The sequence below is a fragment of the Salvelinus alpinus genome, chromosome 16, assembly GCF_045679555.1.
Source record: "Salvelinus alpinus chromosome 16, SLU_Salpinus.1, whole genome shotgun sequence".
NCBI classification, from domain to species: domain Eukaryota; kingdom Metazoa; phylum Chordata; class Actinopteri; order Salmoniformes; family Salmonidae; genus Salvelinus; species Salvelinus alpinus.
Genome location: NC_092101.1, coordinates 8,646,537 through 8,671,446, shown reverse-complemented (window position 1 = coordinate 8,671,446; position 24,910 = coordinate 8,646,537). Strand labels below are relative to the sequence as shown.

Below are 24,910 nucleotides of genomic sequence, written 5' to 3'. Positions count from 1 at the left end.
GCTATTCAATGGCCAATGAGAGGCTTTGAAGCCACCAGCCGCCATATTGGCACTCCACACTAGGAGCAGTCCTCCATAGGAATGAATGGAATCCTACAGTATTTCAATAAAATGTTTCAAGGACAAAATTACATGTATTTAAGTATGTGTTTGTTCTATTGGGGACAGTAACATTAATGGGGAGAGTAAAAAAATGTGGTAACACTTTCTATGAAGAACATATGCGTTATGCATTATACAGCATTATACATGTACTCATAATGCACTACGATAGAGTAATAATGCCCTATAAGCATAGTTATACACACATAAAGACTTATATAGACTCATAATTCCGTGTACCAATACTCCTAGTGCATTATAGGTATAATTAGAATTAAGCAATAAGGCCCGAGGGGGTGTGGTATATGGCCAATATACCACAGCTAGGGGCTGTTCTTATGCATGACGCAACGCGGAGTGCCTGGATACTGCCCTTAGCCGTGGTATTTTGGCCATATACCACAAACCCCGAGGTTCCTTATTGCTATTATAAACTGGTTACCAACGTAATTACAAGAGTAAAAATAAATGTTTTGACATACCGGTGGTATACGGTCTCATACGCTACGGCTTTCAGCCAATCAGCATTCAGGGCTCGAACCAGCCAGTTTATAATCGCTTATAATGTACAGCAACATAGCGCTGGTCACTTTTTCCTCAAGGATCATACAGTATTATAAACGACCATCAGTGTGATGATTCTAATATATTTTTTTGTCAATGAGCAGCACATCATTATTACTACATCATAATCTTTGTTATGGTGTGTTATAGCGCATACTTATAAGCCACTATGAAGTCATCTTTGATTGCTTTAGGTAAAGTGATGAAATGCCTAAGGCATACACCTGTTAAAGCTGTTACTATACAATTATAAAAAGTGTTCATTGTCAGCTTTTAGCAAGGTATACCTTTCTCTGCATTTCAACAGCGCCTCCTGTCAGTCATCTAGGGTTAATACATATCATCGGTAGTGTACCGAGCTATAAACACATGTCCATGACAAGGCTCAGCTGTGTCCCATGCTCACCCTCGTGCCTGATCTTGACGTTGTCTCCGTGTTTGATCCTGGTGTTGTCGTTGTACCAACGCCCGTCCACGTCCTCACAGTTGACCTCACACAGGAAGGTCACACTCTGCCTCTCAGTCACTTCCTCATCTTCCAACTCCTTCACAATCTGTATGTCTCTGGCTGGTAGACAACCACAGGGAGACAAACACAGACAGATAGGCCAGACGTTACCTAGAGGTCCAGTGTGCGATTCGATCAAATGATGTGCTGTGATGTATTGTGGTCCGTACTGGGATTTATCTGTGATTTTACATTTATTCTTCGCCAAGCCATTAGTCTGGATGAAAAGTCAGTGAGAAAATATCAGGCTAACATAGAAACAGACTGGCAATAAGACTTCCGGCTATTACAGAAGCATTAGACTTAGAAAGGGTCATACAATTGTCCCAGATGCATTATTCCTCTCAACTGTTGTGTTCTGTCATATTGTTACCTATGACAGTGAGTTGGCCTGAGGTTTGGATCCAGTTTTGGCTCCCGTCAGTCTGGAAGGAGAACAGGCCACTGTCTCCTACGGTGACCCGGGTGAAGGTGAGAGTGTGTTTATTCTTATGGGTAGCGATGTGACAGGTGGGCTTGGATTTGAGCCTGACCCCGTCCTTGGTCCACGTGCCCGCTATGTAAGACAGGTTGAGGGTCACCTCGAACGTGCAGCCCTCCCTCTCACACACATCCACATCCTCCAGCCCCTTCACTACCTGGAGATGGATCTGGTTCTCTGCAGACAGAGAGTAAGATATGTTCCAACAAGTGTGTGTGTGCTCGTGGGGGAGGGAGAGATTTCACATTTCTATGTCGGGTCATTGAATATTGAATAAAGTTGAGCGAAATACAAAGTCAAAGAAAAGTAACTGCATAGAATGTGTCCCGTGGAATGGAGGCCTTACTTGCAGCAGTTACTTTGCTCCCAGACTTGTCTCCCATGGTTTGTCAGGAGGGATGGCTTCAACCACTTCTGATAGTGGTTGGCTTTCCCCTTGTCCGTATCTCTAGGTTGTCCCTAGGGCTAAAACGGCACAGTTTGATACATCTTTAAAAACATGCTGGAAGTCACGGAAACCTTCATATTGACTTGTAAATAACCCCTCCACTCTCTCACTCTCACAGACATTTTTCAAAAATGAAGGACCAACGTGGACTTGAGAGCGACACTTTAATATGGCTATACTGGGATGTGGCATGGATGGCTGGCACCCGACATCATGAAGATGACAAGTAATCTCTGTCACCTTACATGGCTGAGCTCTGCATCACTAATTTAGCGTCTGCTGTGCTGCCCCCTCCAGCAGTCTACATGTACAGTATGTATGTGAGGAGACTCCGCTAACCTCAAAATGGGTTAAACAAACGAAAGGTGTCAATCAGTATGACTGACTGACATAGAATACAAAAACAGAACCAATGGATGAGTTGAAAGGTTTTTAAGACTCCAACCCACTATGAGGGGCGTGAAGCTTGATAATGGCGGAGTGCCATCCAAGGACAAGACCTCATCAAATGACTTGCCACGTCACGTCATTTTAACTCACGCGGTGCTGTGTGCGTAATACAGAAATACAGACACATTCTCAGTCTCAGACAACACTGTCTCACAGACCTCATGCTACGAAACCCAATAAGGTTATCGACAAAGGAGGTCAGCCAAAGTCACTTCACATATTTATATATCCAAACAGCTGTGGAGAAAGTATATGATTAACCGTCATGCATCTCCCACTCGGGACTTTGTCATTTTTCATGTATCTGTTTCCATAGAAGTAAAACATTTAAACAACTGGATCACATTAACATTGGCCAAATGGGCAACTGGCTAGTGTGAGCACGTAGTACGATATTCAGTCTACAATACTAATTGATGGATGACATAGTCACAACTTGTCACTGCAGGAACATAGAGCAGAACAGAAGATAGATACAACGCCAAACAGCTTTGAAGTTATACTAAATGTTCAAGTGAACACCTGCCTGAAAATGTCATAATTCTCAGACCAATGAGCATCATGGTCCCAAATCATTATCAATTTCCTGACGCATATAAATAAGCGCCAGAAAATGGTCAATGGCAGTGATTTCTTTTGATACAATAACATACAGTATCAGAAATAGAACTCTGACCAACTGCTGTGGTGTACCCACCTTAAGCCTGGTCAGCTGTATTCTGGGAAAATCTCTTTCCTCACATGCCCTCTCAGTATCCTAACGAAAATACCACTTTCAGCTGGACAAAAAAGCCGCCTGTCATGAAAGGTATGTCCGACCTTTGTCTTTCTTCACCCCAAATCCCTCAAGATTAACAACAAAAGTTAGGCGAGGAGAGAGGATGCCCAGGTTGGAGGGCTAGCCTACCACACGGTCTCCAGAGCGGACGGTCAGTCGGCCAATGGCCCTTTCTCTTTTTTTCCTGCTTTGGTAAAGCCTAATGCTGAACAGCTGAACAACATCTCTCCTGTCAGACTCCCCTCCAAAATAGACCAGTGTCATCTCACACTGTTGCGTTTACGCACTGAAGGTAGGTGAGGAGTCAAACGCAGGAGAGCAGAGATGTCAGCATAGCGTATAATTTAATAAAGGCAAGTCCAAAAACACGGTACAGTACAATACCCCAAAAACAACGGCCAAGACAATGGGAACTAACAGTAAGGCGCAAAAACACAACGCACCTTATTATAATAACCACACGCGAAATACACTGAGGAAAGCCTCCACAAGCAACAAGAAAATAATCCCGCACAAACCTAAGCGGGGAAACAGGGGTAAATATACACACAAACTAAAGCAAATGAAAACCAGGTGTGAATGAACCAAAGACAAAACAAACGGAAAAGGAAACATGGATCGGTGATGGCTAGTAGGTCGGCGACGCCGAGCACCGCCCGAACAGGGAGAGGAACCACCTTCGGTGGAAGTCGTGACAGTACCCCCCCCCCCCCCCCAATGACGCGCGGCTCTAGCAGCGCGCCGACGCCGGCCTCGAGGGCGACCCGGGGCACGAGGCGCAGGGCGATCCGGATGAAGGCGGTGAAACTCCCTCAGCAGAGATGGGTCTAATACGTCCTCCACCGGCACCCAGCATCTCTCCTCCGGGCCGTACCCCTCCCAATCCACGAGGTACTGAAGGCCCCTCACCTGAAGCCTTGAGTCCAGTATAGACCGAAATGCATACGCCGGGGCCCCCTCGATGTCCAGGGGGGGCGGAGGGACCTCCCGCACCTCAGCTTCTTGAAGCGGACCAGCCACCACCGGCTTGAGGAGAGACACATGAAACGAGAGGTTAATACGGTAATAAGGGGGGAGCTGTAACCTGTAACACACCTCGTTTATTCTCCTCAGGACTTTAAATGGCCCCACAAACCGCAGACCCAGCTACCGGCAGGGCAGGCGGAGGGGCAGGTTTCGGGTCGAGAGCCAGACCCGGTCCCACGGTGCGAACACCGGGGCCTCACTGCGGTGACGGTCAGCGCTTGCCTTCTGCCGCCATTCAGCCCGTTTCAGGCACCCGTGGGCGGCACGCTAAGATAGCTTTGGCTTTACTGCAGTGAGGCAAGTCCTGCCCAGCATCAGTAGTGTGGATATATCCACGCAAGTTCCTAAATCACCAGACAATTATATAATAAACATGCTATGATGGTTTTCCCATTTGTGCTTATGTCATATTGGATGGGAAGCTCTCCTCTGACCAAAGAAATTGTTGGATTTTATGCCTGTTCCTGCAAATTCCTTGGATTGTAAACTGTCATGGTCATATTGATTCAATGGTTGTAAAGCTAGGTCTGTCCATGATCAAGAAATTATTTTCTTTTTTGACACCAGACTCCACAAAGCAAGTCCGGCAGGTTCTAGGTTCTAGGTTCTAGGTATCTATCTTGATTATTACCCAGTCATATGGTCAGGTGCTGCAAAGAAGGACGTAGAAAAACTGCAGCTGGCCCAGAACAGAGCGGCACATCTTGCTCTTCATTGTAATCAGAGGGCTAAATTCAATACCATGTATGCCAGTCTCTCTTGGCTAACAGTTGAGGAGAGACTGATTGCATTACTTATTTTTAGAAGAAACATTATGTGCATAGTCAACTTACACACAGCTCTGACACACTTATCCCACCAGACATGCCATCACAGTCTCCTAAACCAGAACAAATTCAATAAAACGTACAGTATTATACACTATAGAGCCATGGTTGCATGGAACTCCCATCTCAGATTGCTCAGTTGAACAGTAAACCTGGTTTCAAAAAACAGATAAAGCAACACCTCACGGTACAACGCCTCTCCACTATTTGACCTAGATATTTTGTTTGTATGTACATATACAGTAGGTAGGCTGAGCGTGTCGTTTTAAATGTACAGTGCCTTCGGAAAGTATTCAGACCCCTGGACTTTTTACAAATGTTGTTACGTTACAGCCTTATTCTTAAATTGATTAAATAAAACCTTTCCTCAGCAATCTACACACAATACCCCATAATGACAAAGTGAAAACAGGTTTTTAGACATTTTTGCAAATGTATTAAAAATGAAAAATAGAAAAACCTTATTTACATAAGTATCCAGACCTTTTGCTATGAGACTCAAAATTTAGCTCAGGTGCATCCTGTTCCCATTGATCATCCTTGAGATGTTTCTACAACTTGGAGTCCACCTGTTGTAAATTCAATTGATTGGACATGATTTGGAAAGGCACACACCTGTCTATATAAGGTCCCACAGTTGACGGTGCAAAAACCAAGTCATGAGGTCGAAGGAATTGTCCGTAGAGCTCCAAGACAGGATCGTGTCGAGGCACAGATCTGGGGAAGAGTACCAAAAAATAGCTGCAGCATTGAAGGTTCCCAAGAACACACTGGCCTACATCATTCTTAAATGGAAGAAGTTTGGAACCACCAAGACTCTTCCTAGAGCCGGCTGCTCGGCCAAACTGAGCAATCGGGGGAGAAGGGCCATGGTCAGGGAGGTGACAAAGAACCTGATGGTCACTCTGACAGAGCTCCAGAGTTCCTTAGTGGAAGCCACTGAAGCCACTCCTCAGTAAAAGGCACATGACAGCCCGCTTGGAGTTTGCCAAAAGGCACCTAAAGACTCTCAGACCATGAGAAACAAGATTCTCTGGTCGGATGAAGCCAAGATTGAACTCTTTGGCCTGTATGACAAGCGTCACGTCTGGAGGAAACCTGGCACCATCCCTACGGTGAAGCATGGTGGTGGCAACATCATGCTGTGGGGATGTTTTTCAGTGGCAGGGACTGGGAGACTACAGGATTGAGGGAAAGATGAACAGAGCAAAGTACAGAGAGATCTGTGATGAAAACTTGCTCCAGAGCACTCAGGACCTCAGACTGGGGCGAAGGTTCACCTTCCAACAGCACAACGACCCTAAACACACAGCCAAGACAGTCCAGGAGTGGCTTCGGGACAAGTCTTCAATCAAACATTTCTGGAGACCTGAAAATAGCTGTACAGCGACACTCCCCATCCAACCTGACAGAGCTTCAGAGGATCTGCAAAGAAGAATGAGACTCTCCAAATACAGGTGTGCCAAGCTTGTAGCATCATACCCAAGAAGACTGGAGGTTGTAATTACTGCTAAAGGTGCTTCAACAATGTACTGAGTAAAGGGTATGAATATTTTTGTAAATGTGATTTTAAAAATGATATATACATGTGCAAATATTTATAAAAAAAACAGTTTTTGCATTGTCATTGTGAGGAATTGTGTGTAGATTGCTGAGGGCAAAAAAACAATTTAATCCATTTTAGAATAAGGCTAAAACGTAACAAAATGTGGAAAAAGTCAAGGGGTCTGAATATTTTCCGAATGCACTGCATGTCAAGGTAAACGATCCCAGATAAAATGAACTTAAAAAGGAAAGACGTAGGAGACTTTAAATTGTATTTCCAGGCAGTAGCATTTTGCCCCAACCTAAATTGGTTTAGACATGATTCCTCTGCTCCCTGGCTGAGTATAGAGAAAAATATGGTGTCTCCTATTGCCCTGGAAGAGGTGGCCTTCACTGATATATCCCTTAAATAATGTAAACTATGCTTTGGTCCTATTATTGCTCACACAATTTCTATTTGGCTCAACATTTAAAAACAATGTAACTGGGAATCAAAATGGCATGACCACACTCCAATCTTTCACAATAATGCCTTGAGATCTGGAGAGCGGCCTTTTGCATCCCCCCAATGGTCCAAATGTAGAATCCGATATCATGGACAGAAATGGTTTGAGATCATTCCAAGATTTGAAATATACATACACATTGGGTGGGGTTAGAGAAATGGGATGGGTGGTTGGGGGTGAAGCCCCACTTTTTTCCCCCTGTTTATACTGAATGCATTATTACTGTGTATGTATTTCTTAATGTTTTCATTTATTTGTGTGGGGGGGAAAAATCACACTAATTAACGCTTTAGTCGTACCACGGTTAACTTATGCCACTGCCTACTCTAGACGACTCGTTTTTAAAATTATATGAGCAAAAAACGACGTTCCACTTTATTTGGAACCTAAGCCAGACAAAACTATACATTAAAAACAAAAACAACCCCCCCCCCAATAAATATATAAAACAATTAAACGTACCTACTTATATAATATGAGTTGCTCCATACAGGTTGCAAAAGAGCTGGGTTTTTCAAGTTTTTCAAGTATTATACAAAATTCTTGCCACTAACAGAATGGAATATACACTGACAGTACAAAACCTTAGACTGATCAGGTGAAAGCTACAGTTTGATCCCTTATTGATGTCACTTGTTAAATCCACTTTATTCAGTGTAAATGAAGGGGAGGAGACAGGTTAAAGAAGGATTTTTAAGCCTGGAGACAATTAAGACATGGATTGTGTGTGCCATTCAGAGGGTGAATGGGAAAGACAAAAGATTTAAGTGCCTTTGAACGGGGTATGATAGTAGGTGCCAGGTGCATTGGTTTTGTAATGAACGAGGGGAGACAGAGAGCTGGTTTCAAGCGCAGGGCGCAGCAGGTGTTTATTGCAATGGACCAGAGAAGGAGGCAGGTAGCTGTGTCCAGGCAGAAGGTCATACACAGGGGGTCCAAAAGGGCAACAGTACAGGCAGGAAAAAGGCTAGTAACGTAGTCTGGGAGATCAGGCAATAGGTAGATAACAGGAAATCCGATAGGCTAAAGCACAGGCAGGGAATAGGCAAAAGGCGTCATTAGTGAGGCAGGCAAAAACTATCATACACAGGAGGAGTAAATCACAGGAAAACCAGCGTTCCGAAAGATGTGTTTCACAAAACAAACAATACCTCACAGTGATGGGGTGCAAAGAACTGAAGTAAATAGTGTGTGATAATGACATACAGGTGTGTGTGAACAGGTGATTAGAATTCAGGTGATTGGGATCTGGAGAGTGAGCTGCATTCAGGGGATCTAGGTGTTTGAGAGTGTGAGCTGGAAAGTGGGATGGAAAGTGAGCTGTGTACAGGGGATCTACGTGTTTGAGGGTGTGAGTTGGAAGCAGACGTTATAGACAGGTTTGCGTGTATCATGAACTGCAAAGCTGCAGTATCCCAGGTGTATCAAGAATGGTCCACCACCCAAAGAACATCAAGGACACTTGACACAACTGTGGGAAGCATTGGGGTCAACATGGGCCAATATCTCTGTGGAATGCTTTCGACACCTTGTAGAGTGTGTTTTACGGAATCATGGCTCTCTTCGGATATATTGTCCCTGTCCATTCAGCCAGCGGGGTTCTCCGTCCATTGCATGGACAGGAAGAAAGAACTCCCGGGAAAAAGAAAGGTGGAGGGATTTGTTTCATGATTAACAACTCATTGTGTGATTATGGTAATGTGCAGGAACACAAGCCCTTTTGTTCTCCCGATCTGGAATACCTCAGCATCAAATGCCGACCGCATTACCTCCCGAGATAATTGTCTTCGGTCATGGTCACTGCCGTGTACTTTTTGGTCAAGCCGCTGTCCAGTCACTGTGGCAGGTAAATAAAAACAAAAGCATTTACCAGCCCAAAATGTTGCTTGCCATAATTACTGAAAGAAAAAAGGAAACGGATGAGCATGCTCTTTGTTTTTCTAAAACAATAAATATATTACTAGTAAGAGGTAATGAGGTATATTGCTTATTTTCATTTCATTTTTGTGACATGCGTCTTTTAACCAATGTATGTTAAAATAGATTATTTAGATACAATAGCAAAAACAGATAAACAGTTCTACAAGTAAACATCAAGAGTGATATGGCTTATTTATTATTATAGTTCAGGGCTCGACTCTGTTTTTTTACAAGGAGTACATGATGTGCTCCTAAGTAGAAATATAGTGGTGGAAAAAGTACTCAAATGTCATACTCAAATGTCATACTCAAGTAAAAGTGAGTAATCCACTAAAATACTATTTGAGTAAAAGTCTAAAAGTATTGGTTTTTAAATATATTTAAGTATCAAAAGTAAATGGAATTACTAAAATATACTTAAGTATCAAAAGTAAAAGTATTAATGATTTCAAATTTCTTATATCTTGCAAACCAGACGGCACAATTTTCTTGTTTTTTATTTATTTACAGATAGCCAGGGGCACACTCCAACACTCGAAGCATTTGTGTTTAGTGAGTCCGCCAGATCAGAGGCAGTAGGAACAAGTGCGTGAATTGGAACATTTTCCTGTCAGTGCTTTTGGGTGTCAGGGAAAAGAGTAAAAAGTACATTATTTTCTTTAGGAATGTAGTGAAGTAAAAGTAAAAGTAGTCAAAAATATTAACAGTAAAGTACAGTAAAGTAGTACTTTAAAGTATTTTTACTTAAGTACTTTACACAAATAAATCTAGGAGTACAATGAAAGTACTTGAGTATTTTAATGATAAGAAATTACTAAAAGTTTATGAATAAAAGTTTTTAGGAGTGATCCATGCTCAATCAAGCACAATCATTAGGTGAGACAAAAAAAAATAGCTGCCGCTTTAACCTCTTTGGGCTGCAGGGGCAGTATTGAGTAGCCTGGATAAAAGGTGCCCATTTCAAACGGCCTCGTACTCAATTCTTGCTCGTACAATATGCATATTATTATTACTATTGGATAGAAAACACTCTCTAGTTTCTAAAACCGTTTGAAATTTGTCTGTGAGTAAAAGAGAACTCATTTGGCAGCACACTTTCTGACCAGGAAGTGGAAAGTCTGAAATCGATGCTGTGTTCAAGGGCCTGCCTATAAATGGGCATGATACGTATGAATATACTTGCACGTCATACACCTTCCCCTAGATGTCAAGAGGAAGTGAGAGGAGAAATGAGTTGATTATCTTGGTCTGAGATGGAATGCATCCTCTTGGAATGACGTGTCCCCCATTTTTGGTTTTTCTGGAAGGCGCGTGGAGGGACCTGTAATTGCCTTCTGAAAAGCTGTCGTTAAAGGCGAATACTATCTCCGGCTTTGATTTTATTTGATACATGTCACAATATCATCGTAAAGTATGTTTTTTCAAAATAGTTTTATTCGATTATTGAAATTTTTTCGGGACGTTAGGCGTGTTGCTTTGTCTGCATATGTTCAGGAAGGATAGCTTCGCGCCACTTGGCCAGTGTGCTTGCTAATTCAAGAGGGAAAAACGACGTTCTGATACCAAACAAAGACGGTTCTGGACAAAGTACAACATTCTGATGGAAGATCACCAAAAGTAGGACCCATTTTGTGATGCTATTTCATATATCTGTCGAACTGTGTACTAGTAGTTTTGCGCACAGAATTTGGCCACTCTCTCGCTAATACATAAGCCTTATGTCGTAATGAAGATATTTTTAGAATTCTAACACTGCGATTGCATTAAGAACTAGTGTATCTATCATTTCCTATACAACATGTATTTTTTTGTAATGTTTATGAATAGCTATTTGGTCAGAATAGGTGAGAGTCTAATAGAAATATCCGCACATTCTGGGAAAAAGATGCTACGTTAGCATAATGGATAACCACTGATTTCAGCTCTAAATATGCACATTTTCGAACAAAACATAAGTGTATGTATAACCTGATGTTATAGGACTGTCATCTGAGGAAGGTTTATGAAGGTTAGTGAAAATTTATATATTTTGCTGGTTTATTCGCTAACGCTAACGTGCCTATTGCTATCGCTAACGTGCCTTGATGAATGAATGCGGTTGTGTGGTAGGCTATTGTAGTAAGCTAATATAATGCTATATTGTGTTTTCGCTGTAAAACACTTAAAAACTCGGAAATATTTGCTGGATTCACAAGATGTTTGTCTTTAATTTGCTGTACACCATCGATTTTTCAGAAATGTTTAATGATGAGTATTTAGGTATTTCACGTTGGTCTCTATAATTACTCTGGCTGCTTCGGTGCTATATCTGACGGTAGCTGTGATGGTAGCAGCAATGTAAAACTGATTTATACCTCAAATATGCAAATCTTTCGAACAAAACATAGATTTATTGTGTAACATGTTATAGGACTGTCATCTGATGAAGTTGTTTCTTGGTTAGTTTGGTTGGTTCTTGGTTAGTTTGGTTGGTTTCGTGCATGCTACCTGTGCTGTGAAAAATGTCTGTCCTTTTTTGTATTTGGTGGTGAGCTAACATAAATATATGTGGTGTTTTCGCTGTAAAACATTTTAAAAATCGGACATGTTGACTGGATTCACAAGATGTGTATCTTTCATTTGCTGTATTGGACTTGTTAATGTGTGAAAGTTAAATATTTCTAAAAAACATTTTTTGAATTTCGCGCTCTGCCTTTTCAGTGGAATGTGGGAGGAGTTCCGCTAGCGGAACGCCGGGCCTGTAAAGGTTTTTAAGTGACTGGCCGTTACTGTGGCAACTTAGGTTGTCTGTGATGAAACAAATCTCTGACTGCGATGTCTTCCTAGCAGCAGACAGTTGCAGCAAACTCAAAGTAATATTGAAAAACTGTCACGCCCTGACCATAGAGAGCCATTGTTTCTAGGGGGTGATCTAGTACATCTATGTCTATGTTGTGTTCAGTTTCTTTTTCTATTTTGGTGTTTTGTATGATTCCCAATTAGAGGCAGCTGGTAACCGTTGTCTCTAATAGGGGATCATATTTAAGTAGTTATTTTTCCCACCTGTGTTTGTGGGATCTTGTTTATGTGTAGTTGCCTGTGAGCACTTCTTTGTCTTCACGTTTCATTCATTCTTTATTGTTTTTGTCCGTTTCCGTTAATAAACATGTGGAAACCATATCACGCTGCACCTTGGTCCGATAATTCTTACGACAAACGTGACAGAAGATCCCACCACAACAGGACCAAGCAGCGTGCCCAGGAGGAGAAGGGATCCTGGACTTGGGAGGAGGTCTTAGATGGGAAAGGATCCTGGACTTGGGAGGAAATCATGGCAGGACAGGATAGCCTTCCTTGGCGGCAGACGCAAGGAGAGAAGGGAGGACAGCGACGACGCCGGGGTTCACGGCCACAAAGAAAGCCCAAAAAACAGCCCGAAAATATTTGGGGGGGGGAACAAGGGGTGGTCGGCGGGGCCGAGGAGTGAACCAGAGCCAGTCTGGGAGAAGAGGGAGAAACTGGAGGAGAGTGAACGGAGAGAATCAAAGACTGTCAGTGAGTTGAGGGAGAATTTGGAGGAGAGAGAAATGAGAGAGTTGTTGAGTTGGTGGAGGATGCACGACATTTGCCATAAGGAGTGTATTATCAGTTTAATGCCACCTGAGTCAGCTCTCCGTACTCGTCCTGAGGAGCGTGCTATCAGTCTGGTAAAATCTGTGCCGGCTCCACGCACCAGGTCTCCAGCACACCTTCCCAGCCCTGTACGTCCTGTGTCAGCTCTCCAAACTCGCCTTGAGGAGCGTGTCATTTGTCCGGTACCATTTGTGCCGTCTCTACGCACCAGGTCTCCAGTGCACCTCCACAGCCCAGTACGTCCTGTGCCAGCTCCTCGCACTTGCCGTGCAAAGTGTGTCATCGAACCGGTACAATTGATGCCGGCTATACGCACCAGGTCTCCAGTGCACCTTCACAGCCCAGTACGTCCTGTGCCAGCTCCATGCACTAGGCCTCCAGTGCGCCTTCCCAGTCCAGTACCACCAGTGCCGGCTCCACGCACTAGGCCTCCAGTGCGCCTTCCCAGTCCAGTACGTACTGTGTCTCCTCCTCGCACTTGCCTTGAAGTGTGTGTCACCAGTCCGGTGCCACCTGTACCGGCTCCACGCACTAGGCCTCCAGTGCGTATTCACAGTCCAGAGCTTCCAGCGACGGTTCACAGTCCGGAACCTCCTGCGAAGGTCTGGAACCTCCTGCGACGGTCCACGGTCCGGAACCTCCTGCGATGGTCCACGGTCCGGAACCTCCTGCGACGGTCCACGGTCCGGAACCTCCTGCGACGGTCCACGGTCCGGAACATCCTACACCGGTGTCCAGTCCAGACACGGCGTCCAGTCCCGCTCTAAGGCCGGAGCCTACCTTTGCGCCGATGCACAGTCCAGGCACGGCGTCCAGTCCTGCTCCATGGCCGGAGCCTTCCTCTGCACCGGTGCCCAGTCCAGGCACGGCGGCCAACCCAGCTCCATGGCCGGAGCCCTCTTTTGCACCGATGCCCAGTCCAGGCACGGCGTTCAGCCCGGCGCGATGGCTGGATCCAGGGTCTGAGCGAGTTCTTCGGCCCGCACCAGAGCCGCCACCAAAGCTGGTGGATCCGCGAGCTGAGCGGGTTTTTCGTCCCGCACCAGAGCCGCCCCAGATGCTGGCGGATCCGCGAGCTGAGTGGGTACTTCGCCCCGCACCGGAGCCGCCACCGACACTAATAACCCCACCCTACCCCCCCATTTGGTTTCAGGTTTTGCGGCCAGAGTCCGCACCTTTGGGGGGGGGGGTACTGTCACGCCCTGACCATAGAGAGCCATTGTTTCTCTATGGTGTAGTAGGTCAGGGCGTGACTCGGGGGTGATCTAGTATATCTATGTCTATGTTGTGTTCTAGTTTCTTTTTCTATGTTGATAGTTTGTATGATTCCCAATTAGAGGCATCTGGTAATCGTTGTCTCTAATTGGGGATCATATTTAAGTAGTTATTTTTCCCACCAGTGTTTGTGGGATCTTGTTTATGTGTAGTTGCCTGTGAGCACTCCATTGTCTTCACGTTTCGTTCATTCTTTATTGTTTTTGTCCGTTTCCGTTAATAAACATGTGGAAACCATATCACGCTGCACCTTGGTCCGATAATTCTTACGACAAACGTGACAGAAGATCCCGCCACAACAGGACCAAGCAGCGTGCCCAGGAGGAGAAGGGATCTCCTTGGTCCGATAATTCTTACGACGAACGTGACACAAACAACCTAGTGTGTGAACAAAATGATATAACTGGCCAAGAAACACAAGGGCAGTCACACTTTAGCAATCTTTGCAGTGGTTTGTATTCATGGATGCCAAGGGAAGCCAGGCTTCCCCAAATATTTGACCAATAAAATATATACGCTACCGTTCAAAAGTTTGGGGTCACTTAGAAATGTCCTTGTTTTTGAAAGAAAAGCACATTTTGTCTATTAAAATAACATACAATTTATCAGAAATACAGTGTAGACATTGTTAATGTTGTAAATGTCTATTGTAGCTGGAAACGGCAGATTTTCCTTATGGAATATCTACATTATCAGCAACCATCCCTCCTGTGTTCCAATGGCACGTCATGTTAGCTAATCCAAGTTGATCATTTTAAAAGGCTAATTGATCATTAGAAAACCCTTTTGCAATTATGCTAGCACAGCTGAAAACGGTTGTGCTGATTAAAGCAGCAATAAAACTGGCCTTCTTTAGACTAGTTGAGTACCTGGAGCATCAGCATTTGTGGGATCGATTACAGGCTCGAAATTGCCAGAAACAAAGAACTTTCTTCTGGAACTCGTCAGTCTATTCTTGTTCTGAGAAATGAAGGCTAATCCATGTGAGAAATTGCAAAGAAACTGAAGATCTCGTACAACGCTGTGTACTACTCCCTTCACAGAACAGCGCAAACTGGCTCTAACCTGAATAGAAAGCGTGGGAGGCCCCGGTGCACAAATGAGCAAGAGGACTAGTACATTAGAGTGTCTAGTTTGAGAAACAGACGCCTCACAAGTCCTCAACTGGCAGCTTCATTGAATAGTACCCGCAAAAACACCAGTCTCAACGTCAACAGTTGAAGGGGCGACTCTGGGATGCTGGCCTTCTAGGCAGAGTTGCAAAGAAAAGGCCATATCTCAGACTGACCAATAAAAAGAAAAGATTAAGATGGGCAAAAGAAGACAGACACTGGACAGAGGAACTCTGCTTAGAAAGCCAGCATCCCGGAGTCGCCTCTTCACTGTTGACGTTGAGACTGGTGTTTTGTTGGTATTATTTAATGAAGCTGCCAGTTGAGGACTTGTGAGGCATCTGTTTCTCAAACTAGATACTCTAATGTACTTGTCCTCTTGCTCACATCTGCAAATCTGTGTATGCAACCAATAAACTTTGATTTGATTTCGGAGATGTCTGAGTAATATCTCTCCAGAACCTAATGTGTATATCAAAAAAAGTTAGCCAAAGAAATACAAAATGAATGTTTTATTAAAATAATGACTTTATTATCCGCATGGGGAAATGTTGGTTGTGGCTCTGTGCATACAAAAACAACACATAGTCAAAGATAGACAAAGGACATATACAGACAATAAATACAGGTAGAAAAAGTGCAATTAATGAACGATCAATGGCTCAATTGTCACATACAATTGATAGTCGCAGTGAAATGTGTTGTTTTACAGGGTCAGCCATAGTAGTACAGCGCCGCTGGAGCAATTTAGGGTTAAGTGCCTTGCTCAATGGTACATCGATAGGTTTGTTATGTCACTACTTTGCATAAAGTATTAGTTATGTAACTACTTTGTTACGTAATTACTGTGCATAGAAGTGCCTTTTATGGAAAAGGTGTGTAAAATGTATATGTACAAAGAAAGCTCTAAAGACAAAATGTAAAACAAAGTTACTTTGTAAATATATTTTTAAAGTCTGCAGTCTAAATTACATTGATCACTTTTGCCATTCAAATTTGACCCACTCCTCACTCCAAACCCATTTCCTGCCAGTGCCTTTCACACACCATGACTGATGTGGTTTAATCACACGCTGTGTTTGCATAGCTTACCCATATCTGTCATACTCCAAAAAGGCACAGGTTAGGGATCAAGCCAGGAGGGCCAATGGGGGAATTGCCACAGCAGTCACAGTTGAAAGGTCACAAGAGATTAAGTTATATTAAGCTCTTATTTCAATGGGCTATCATTCATCAGCTCAATTTTCCTCCTGCATTAAGGTCTACAGTACATTCCCCTGTGAGATGTGTATTGCTGCCATTGTGAGCAGGATTGGCTAAAGTTGACAGGATGAATTGGTGCCCTATTGTATCGCACCCAGTAGCAACACATTAGGTTAAAACTTCCCAACGACCTCTGAATCGTAGGATGAATGGCTCAGGGTAATAAACATAAAATACTTTTAAAAAAGTGACAGTGGAATCAGGCATCGTAGATATACCATCGTAGATATACCATCGTAGATATACCATCGTAGATATACCATCGTAGATATACCATCTACAGTGCCTTCAGAAAGTATTCCCAACCTTTGACTTTTTCCACATTTTGTTGTTACAGCCTGAATTTAAAATGTATTAAATTGAGATTTTTTGGGCACTGGCCCAGAATACCCCATATTGTAAAAGTAGAATTATCTTTTTCAAAACATTAACAAATGAATAGAAAATGAAAAGCTGAAATGTCTTGAGTCAGAAAGTATTCAACCCATTTGTTATGGCAAGCCTAAATAAGTTCAGGAGTAAAAAATGTCCTTAACAAGTCAATTAATAAGTTGCATGGACTCCCTCTTTGTGCAATAATGTGTTTACCATGATATTTGAATGACTACTTCATCTCTGTACCCCACACATACAATTAGCTGTAAGGTCCCTCAGTTGAGCAGTGAATTTCAAACACAGAGTCAACCACAAAGACCAGGGAGGTTTTCCAATGCCCCTGCAAAGAGGGGCATCTATTGGTAGATGGGTAAAAAAAAAAGCAGACATTGAATATGGTGAAGTTATTAATTACACTTTGGATTACACTCAAGATTACAAATATATAGGCGTCCTTCCTAACTCAGTTGCCGGAGAGGAAGGAAACCGTGCAGATATATATATTTATACTCCAGACTCTGACATTGCTCATCCTAATATTTATATTTTCTTAATTCAACTATTTTACATTTGTGTGTATTAGATATTAGATATTGCTGCTATGTTGTAGCTAGGAACACAAGCATTTCACTACACCCGCAATAACATCTGCTAAATATGTGTATGCGACTAATAAAATTTGATTTGACTATTGATTTGACTTTAAAACAGTTACAGAGTTTAATGGCTGTGATAGGAGAAAACTGAGGATGGATCAACAACATTGTAGTTACCTTACAATACTAACCTAATTGACAGAGTGAAGAGCAGGAAGCCTGTACAGAATACAAAATATTCCAAAACATGTATCCTGTTTGCAACACGGCACAAAAATAATATTGCAAAGAAAATGTTGTGTTTGGGTCAAATCCAGTACAAGACATTACTGAGTACCACTCTTCATATTTTCAAGCACAGTGTTGGCTGCATCACGTTAAGGGTATGCTTGTAATTGTTAAAAAAATAAACGGAATGGAGCTAAGCACAGGCAAAATCCTAGAGGAAAACCTGGTTCAGTCTGCTTTCCACCAGACAGTGGGAGATTAGTTCACTTTTCAGCAGGACAATAACCTAAAACACCAGGCCACATTTATCTTTGGGATTCTGAGTGGCGCAGCGGTCTAAGGCACTGCATCGCAGTCACTACAGACCAGGGTTCGATCCTGGGCTGTATCACAACCGGTCATGATCGGGAGTCCCATAGGGCGGAGCACAATTGGCCCAGCGTCATCGGGTTAGGGGAGGGTTTGGCTGGGGTAGGCTGTCATTGTGAATAATAATTTGTTCTTAACTGACTTGCCTAGTTAAAAAAAAAATAATCTACACTGGAGTTGCTTTTAGGAAGACAGTGAATATTTCTGAGTGGCCGAGTTACAGTTTTGACTTAAATCTGCTTGAAAATCTATGGCAAGACTTGAAAATGGTTGTCTAACAATGATCAACAACCAATTTGACAGAGTTTGAAGAATTTATTTAAGAATAATGGGTAAATATTGTACAATCCAAGTGTGCAAAGCTCTTAGAGACTTACCCAGAAAGACTCACAGCTGTAATTGCTGCCAAAGGTGATTCTAAAATGTACTGATTCAGGGATGTGAATGCTTATGTAAAATAGATATTTCTGTATTTAAATTTCAATAGATTTGCAGAGATTTCTAAAAACATGATTTCACTTTGTCATTATGGGGTATTGTGTGTAGATGGGTGTGAGAAAAAAAAAGATTTAATCAATTTTGAATTCAGGCTAACAATAAAATGTGGAATAAATCAAGGCACTGTACATAGATGCCAAAGAGCTTGATGAGTCCCGCCCTCACTCCTCCATCACACACCTAGCTCATCCCACCACTAGCAGGCAAGGAAAACATGTCCAAATAACATGTATAAGTTTGACAATCCATGTGGTATTTATCTGTGGGGTTTCCTAGCCTAAACAGGTCCAGACGTCTACACAAAGCAGGCGCCATCTCTTCAGTACCGTTTTCTTTCTCACTTTGACGGACAGAACCATGTGTCCCAGAGCCCCAACTAAGTCCAGTGAATCTCTAGTGACAGGATAATTTCCATGCCATCCTGCTGCTGTAGGAAAACAGCCCATTTCCCAACTTGACTGTGTGGATCAGAGAGTAGAGGCAGGCAGTGATTTCTGATGCAGTACTCTCACTGCTCAGATCTTTCAATTTTCTGATAAAACGATCAAAAAGAATTCTGGGAGATATTGGTCTCTTTCAATCTGTAGTGATAGAGAAAAAGGCTACCATGTCCCTATAAAGAGTGACATATTGAAGGGAGGGGGATCTACTTTATATACTGGCTAACAGTTTGCTAAAAAAGGTCAGGTCAGAAAGACATCAGGTGAAAAAGCGAAATACTTTGCCGTCTCTAGAACAGATCATTTTCAAGGTGCTGCTCCTGAGGTAACTTCACTTGCGGAGGATATTATAGATGGTGCATAGAAGTTAAATATAGCCGAATGCTAAGGGGAACCAAGGCAATGTGAGGATGTGCTGAGTGAATTTAAAACTCGACAAAACAGCTGAACACTTCACCTAAGCCTCTGAGTCCACGTTTGGAAACCCGCTCTCTATGGGTCTCACATTTTCTTTGGTTCAGATTCTCCTCACTCCCATGACAGCCGTCTTAACAGGGAATCCAAGACCCATAAATCTACTCACAGCTCAGTTCAAACATGTCACTGCCTAGTTTTAGGGTTGTAAGCGCAGTGAATGTAACACAGGTAGTTGGGGATTTAGTAGTTCCAGAGTGGTTTATGGCCAAGTTAAAAGAAAACTATATTTCCCCAACTCTCAAGGCTAGGTGCTGTTTAGCCATGGTATTTTGGGGGAGTTAGTGGGGGAACGTGCACTAACACCCTGGACCAGAGGCCGAAGCTGTCCACTGGTCACTATGGAGTCTGGACGACGTCTGAGCTTCATCCTAGACCAGCCTCAGCCCTACTGGAATAGCTGGGAGCTGCACTATCTGCCGCTGAAATCCCCTCCTTGTATTAGATGCCCTTGACCGGAGTGAGTGGAACACACAGTCTTCACACCTCTATGTATGGCCTTGTAGCTGACAACTGCACACTGAGGGGGGGATGCCCTCGTGGCTACTGTTGGACAGTTGTTGACGTGGCTACAGATCTAGAAATGGGCTACCAGTACTCCACTTTCTCCTCTCCCTTTGCTGTATGGCTAGATAGCTAGCTAACGTGTGCTACGCACAAGGTAACATTATCTACGTGGTTTACCTTGTACCCTTACGTTCACTGTTGGCTGACTTACTAACTCATTTGTTACAAGTACATATCTATCACCACCTGCTACAAACAAGGTCTTCCATTTTTCGAAAATGAATGCTAAGACGCTACAACAAGCAAGCGTCAGCTGATGCAGTCAACAATTACTTAGGCTATTCAATGAATGTGTTATTCTAGCCTGGGCATCAACAGGGCAATGATTGGGACCGAATCCAACACCACACACGCACACAACAGTTCGGCCAAGCAACAGGAGAATAACTGGCATAACAACGAAATTGGACCATGTCCAAAATACTTCATAACTATGCCACAGCAGCTCCACAAAAAGCAGCCAGGATAGAAGTCTCGAGGGCCTCAAAACAAGAACAATAGCTAGGTCGCTAAAGTTAGCTAGCTTGGCTAGTTAAGTAACCAACTTCAGCAGATAGGTCATTTAAGATATTTTATAGAAATCCTCCCGTTTGACATCTCCTGTAAGGTACTTGGGGATAAGAACAATGTCTAATTGCTGACACAAAAAAAAGCAACGTTTGGAAAAATGTTTTTACTTGGATGAAGGTCATGCTTAGGCAAATTAACTATAAAGGCAAATAAATGGCTACAGTTTACACTTTTTTGTTATTTCATTAAATGTTTTTTTTTTTAAGGGGCTTTTTTTTTTAAGTATATGGCATAGGGTTTCACACATTTTTAACCATAAAGGGGTAACACACTCATCCAACATATTACCAAAAAATGATCTAAATTCTTCTCTAAACAAGTGGATTATTTATCTTAAGGCTTTCTGTCACGTCTACTCCCGCCCCCCTTTTTCATTTCACCTTTGCCATCATCATTGTACCGAAGAGTCAAATCAACAGAATGTAGCCTAGTTGGCCTAGTCTCGTTTCCTGCCACCTATGCTTACAAAATGTGCTACACTTGGGTGAAGCAAAATTTGTTATACAATGTATCAACTGCACTCATTTAACATGAAAGAAATGTAACGCCCATGGCGTGCAGGACACTACAATTATGTTGCATTCCTGGTTAGAGTCAGTTAGGATGTCGGAAGGCCAGCTCAATATCTTATTGTGAAGAAATGTCAGGGAAAAGTTTCAACTAGAAATATGAAGGTCAGGTCAACTCTTCGGGTGTCCAGACTTATTTGTTCTATATTTTCAGACTTTTTATGAGAATTGATAGGCTGTTAATTGCATACCAACCCGTCTTTTTTTACAGTCAGGTTGCGTTTATGGTTGCCCAATCAGATTGGGCTTGATGTGAGCTGTTATGTGATTCAGCGATGTAAAACACCCAGTCTTTGTGACATCTGATACTCTGTAAGGAATTTATAAGACGAGAGGCCAATGTGTTATATCGTCAACTAATTGAACAGATTGTTTTGTTTTTAATTTGAGGCCTATATAGACATAGGCTTTTTGGCAAAATAGAAGATAATAATGGGTAATTCTGTAACTACGGGAACTTCTATGTCCTCAGGGTAAATTTTGGGGACTTTATAAACAATTTTTTTTATTAAGTTCGCACTATAATCACCCCATTTTTTTTCAACACCTCTCTATCAAGTATTTTAGATACTTTTCAGGTGCATTTTATACCTCAAATTCACTGTTCTGCCCTTGTCCCTGACCCAGACTTTTTAGCTTCTACTATGTTTTTCTATGAGAAAACATTAATAATGACACATTATGTGTATATCAATATTTATTGTGAGTATGCCCTTTATATTGTTATTTACACAAAATACACCTGTCCTTTGGTAGTGGTGTCATTTCCACCACTGAGGGGCAAATTCCTCATTAAACATGTTTTGTCAAGAGAATGTTAACTTAGTTATGATGGAAACGTATTGTGACACTGAAGCACATGGCTGCAGAGGACAGTTGTTCCAGATGTGATGTCCAGAAGTTGAAGAAAAACGAGGTAAATATTGCTTGTGTGGAGAATATTTTTGTCCGTCATTTCCAAACAGCCAACAATTTCTATAATTTGTGGCAGAATTTTGATTTTTTATATATATTTGATGTATTTAGTGTAAACCATATGCTAGCTGTAATACTGGCCAAAGCATGCTAAGCAGTCTGTCATTTTTCTCCAAACATGCTAAGCAGTCTGCCATTTCCATCACAAACTTAACTGTGATGGAAATGACAGAATGTGGTGGAAATGACAAAAATCAATTTTTTACTTATTTAAAAAATAATGTAGGCTTATTTAAATCATGTTTTAAATTACTTTCATCTAGAAAATGCTCTAAGGTGTGCACAATTGGAATTGTTCTTAGAAGATGCCACATAAAACAGCACAGAGGTCACAGTCACATAGAAACAAAATAAAAAATGATCCTATACGATACCAGGAACATCTGAAAAAAGACAGGGAGAGATACTGGAAGAAAAAAGAGAAGGGAGAAGTGATATCCATCTTTAAGCTTACAAAGCGAGAACAAAGAAGCAAGAGGTGGCAAATGGAAATGCAACCAACAGAAAAGATGACAGACTTTAAAGAGAACAGTTGCAATGGAGACCTACCTATCAGGCAACACACCACCTCAGTCACCAGATGACTTGCAGCCAGAACATGAGGCCATCATACCTGCCCCTAACTTACCTGCCCTGATGCATGCCCTGATACCCCTTCCTCATCATCTGTGTTATGTTCCCCAGTTTTTGTGTTGTTTTGGTTTTGTATGTGTGCATTTCAAGAAATGGCTTCCTGGATTCTAAGCAGCTGATTGGTCGGCCCCATCGACGACTGGGGCTCTGAACTCTCCCTCTCGTCAGGGGAAACAGCTGTTTTCAATTACAAACTCTTTCTGCAGCTTGAAAAGCCAGTGTTCCTTTGAGGAAGAGAGAGGTTCTTTGTATTGTTGTGGGTCTGTATAATTTGATGTAAAGTATTTTGTAGCTGGTCCTGCAGAGGTATGTGTATGTCAAAAGGACTGTGTTTTTGATTATTGAAATTGCTCACTTTATGTTAGTAATTATTCTGTTTTTGTTCCCAGGGGGGAAGGGGAAGGCACCTTGGGAGTGTTTAGGCAAGAGGCCTGCGGGCATACATATACCCGTAGTATGTACTCTGTCTATACACACTAGGTAAGACCTGGGCGGACCACCCCCTGTATTTTGGTTAGCTCGCCAGGTGGCGTTAAGAATAAGTAGTGGATAGGTCGGTAAAGTAGGAAAGGGGCCTCTTTAACTCTTACTTTCTTTTCTTTGTTTCCATCCAGCCCCTTTACCCCAAATTACCGTGTGAAGGAAGAATAAATTCCCTGTTAACGGTAATATTCTCTGCCTCTGTCATCCTTACCCGCACCTACAATCACATACCTCTTTACCTGCACCTACAATCACATACCTCTTTACCCGCACCTACAGTCACATACCTCTTTCACTCCACGGGGAGTTGAGTGTAGCAGGGTGTTGCGTTCCCCCCCTCCAAGAAGTGTCCGTAACAATCTGCAACAGGAATGAGAAGTCTAATACTTGCTGGAAGGAAAAAGGTTGGAAGAGGTCACTCAAAAACATAGAGATCTTTGCATGACAAATGTCAAACTTAAAAAAGCTTAATGGAAAACTGAGAAACACAAAAAAAGGTATGCTCAACTGATGAAGAAAATGGATAGACAAGATTCCACAAAGACAAAACAGAAAATGACGGGAACTCTGAAGAACTTGAGAATGATTTTATTGTTTCAAAATGCCATCATTGCAGAGTTAAAACAAAAGTATAAAAAAATGTGCAGTGCCAAGGACAAACAAGTGGCTTCAAAAATGCTCAGAGGCAATATCCTGAGAAAAGATGGCCTGGTCAAAGTCGCAAACAGAGAATTTGGATTTTCAGCAAAAGCATTGAGGGCAAATGAAAACAGGCCAACAAGTCGTCAATACTCCAGGAAAAAGCAGTGTAACATAATTAGCACAGCCACAGAAGAGAAAATCACTAGGTTCTATGAACAACTTGGAAAAAGGACACACTAACGAGGAAACGGGGGGGGGGGGAGCAGAAGTGCTTCTTGAATGGCACAATTCAGGATTTTAAGAGGGACTATTCAGAGATTAAAATGCCCTATGAATTCTTTCAAATACGTCTTTTTGGGTTGTCAAGCCAACAGTCTAGGATAGGGACACATGCCTCTGCAAAACCCATGCCAACCTCCAGTACATGGCGGACAAACTACAGCATCACAAAGTGATCCGCTGCAGCAACAATGACAACCTTATTGAGTCTTTGTGCTGTGAGAACCTGAAGAAAGAGTGCATGTATAGAGAGTGCTCCCTTTGCCAAACCAAAGAGCTTAAAACATCTGACTTTGATGCTGGTGAGCAGACATGGTGGTTTGAGTGGAAAAACAAAGCTGAAGAGAGAGAAGGAAAAACAAAGAGGGAAACATGGAGAAGATCACTGAACATTTGACATTTGTGTGGCACACTGCACATTCTACTGGAGGACTTCTCCAAAGGGTTGAAAGAGAAGTTGGGGAAACATGTACAACATTCGACACCAATACTCCAAACTAAGAGAATCTGCGGAAAGAGATCCTCGTGCATATTGACTTTGCAGAAAACTCAGGGGTGCAACTTTCACTGCATTTTTGTCCCCTCCAGTCTTATCACTTGAATGTGATACAAAATGAGGCAACGATGTGCTTTAGGACCATGCAGACACCTCAGAGCGGTCGGGTAGGCTGTTTTGAAGTGTTTATCCGGACGGATAAAACAAATGATAATAATTATTACTTTTTAAAACCAAAGTTGTGCCACTGAGAGAACTAGCTGTGTAAATACACCAGTGAAATCCAGGCAGTTCACTTT

The 24,910-nt window shown here is 42.5% G+C and overlaps 1 protein-coding gene across 1 annotated transcript in view; it reads right to left on the bottom strand.

Annotated features, from left to right (window-relative positions):
- The window catches only part of obscna (obscurin, cytoskeletal calmodulin and titin-interacting RhoGEF a), an 80,486-nt gene extending 78,448 nt beyond the window's left edge, over positions 1-2,038 (bottom strand). The window contains exons 1-3 of the mRNA XM_071346710.1: positions 2,002-2,038; positions 1,548-1,832; positions 1,073-1,234 (exon numbers count right to left, since the gene is read on the bottom strand). Of these exons, the coding sequence (XP_071202811.1) occupies positions 1,073-1,234; positions 1,548-1,832; positions 2,002-2,038 (484 nt within the window). The remainder of the gene's footprint in view (positions 1-1,072; positions 1,235-1,547; positions 1,833-2,001) is intronic.
- Between the last annotated feature and the right edge of the window lie 22,872 nt (positions 2,039-24,910).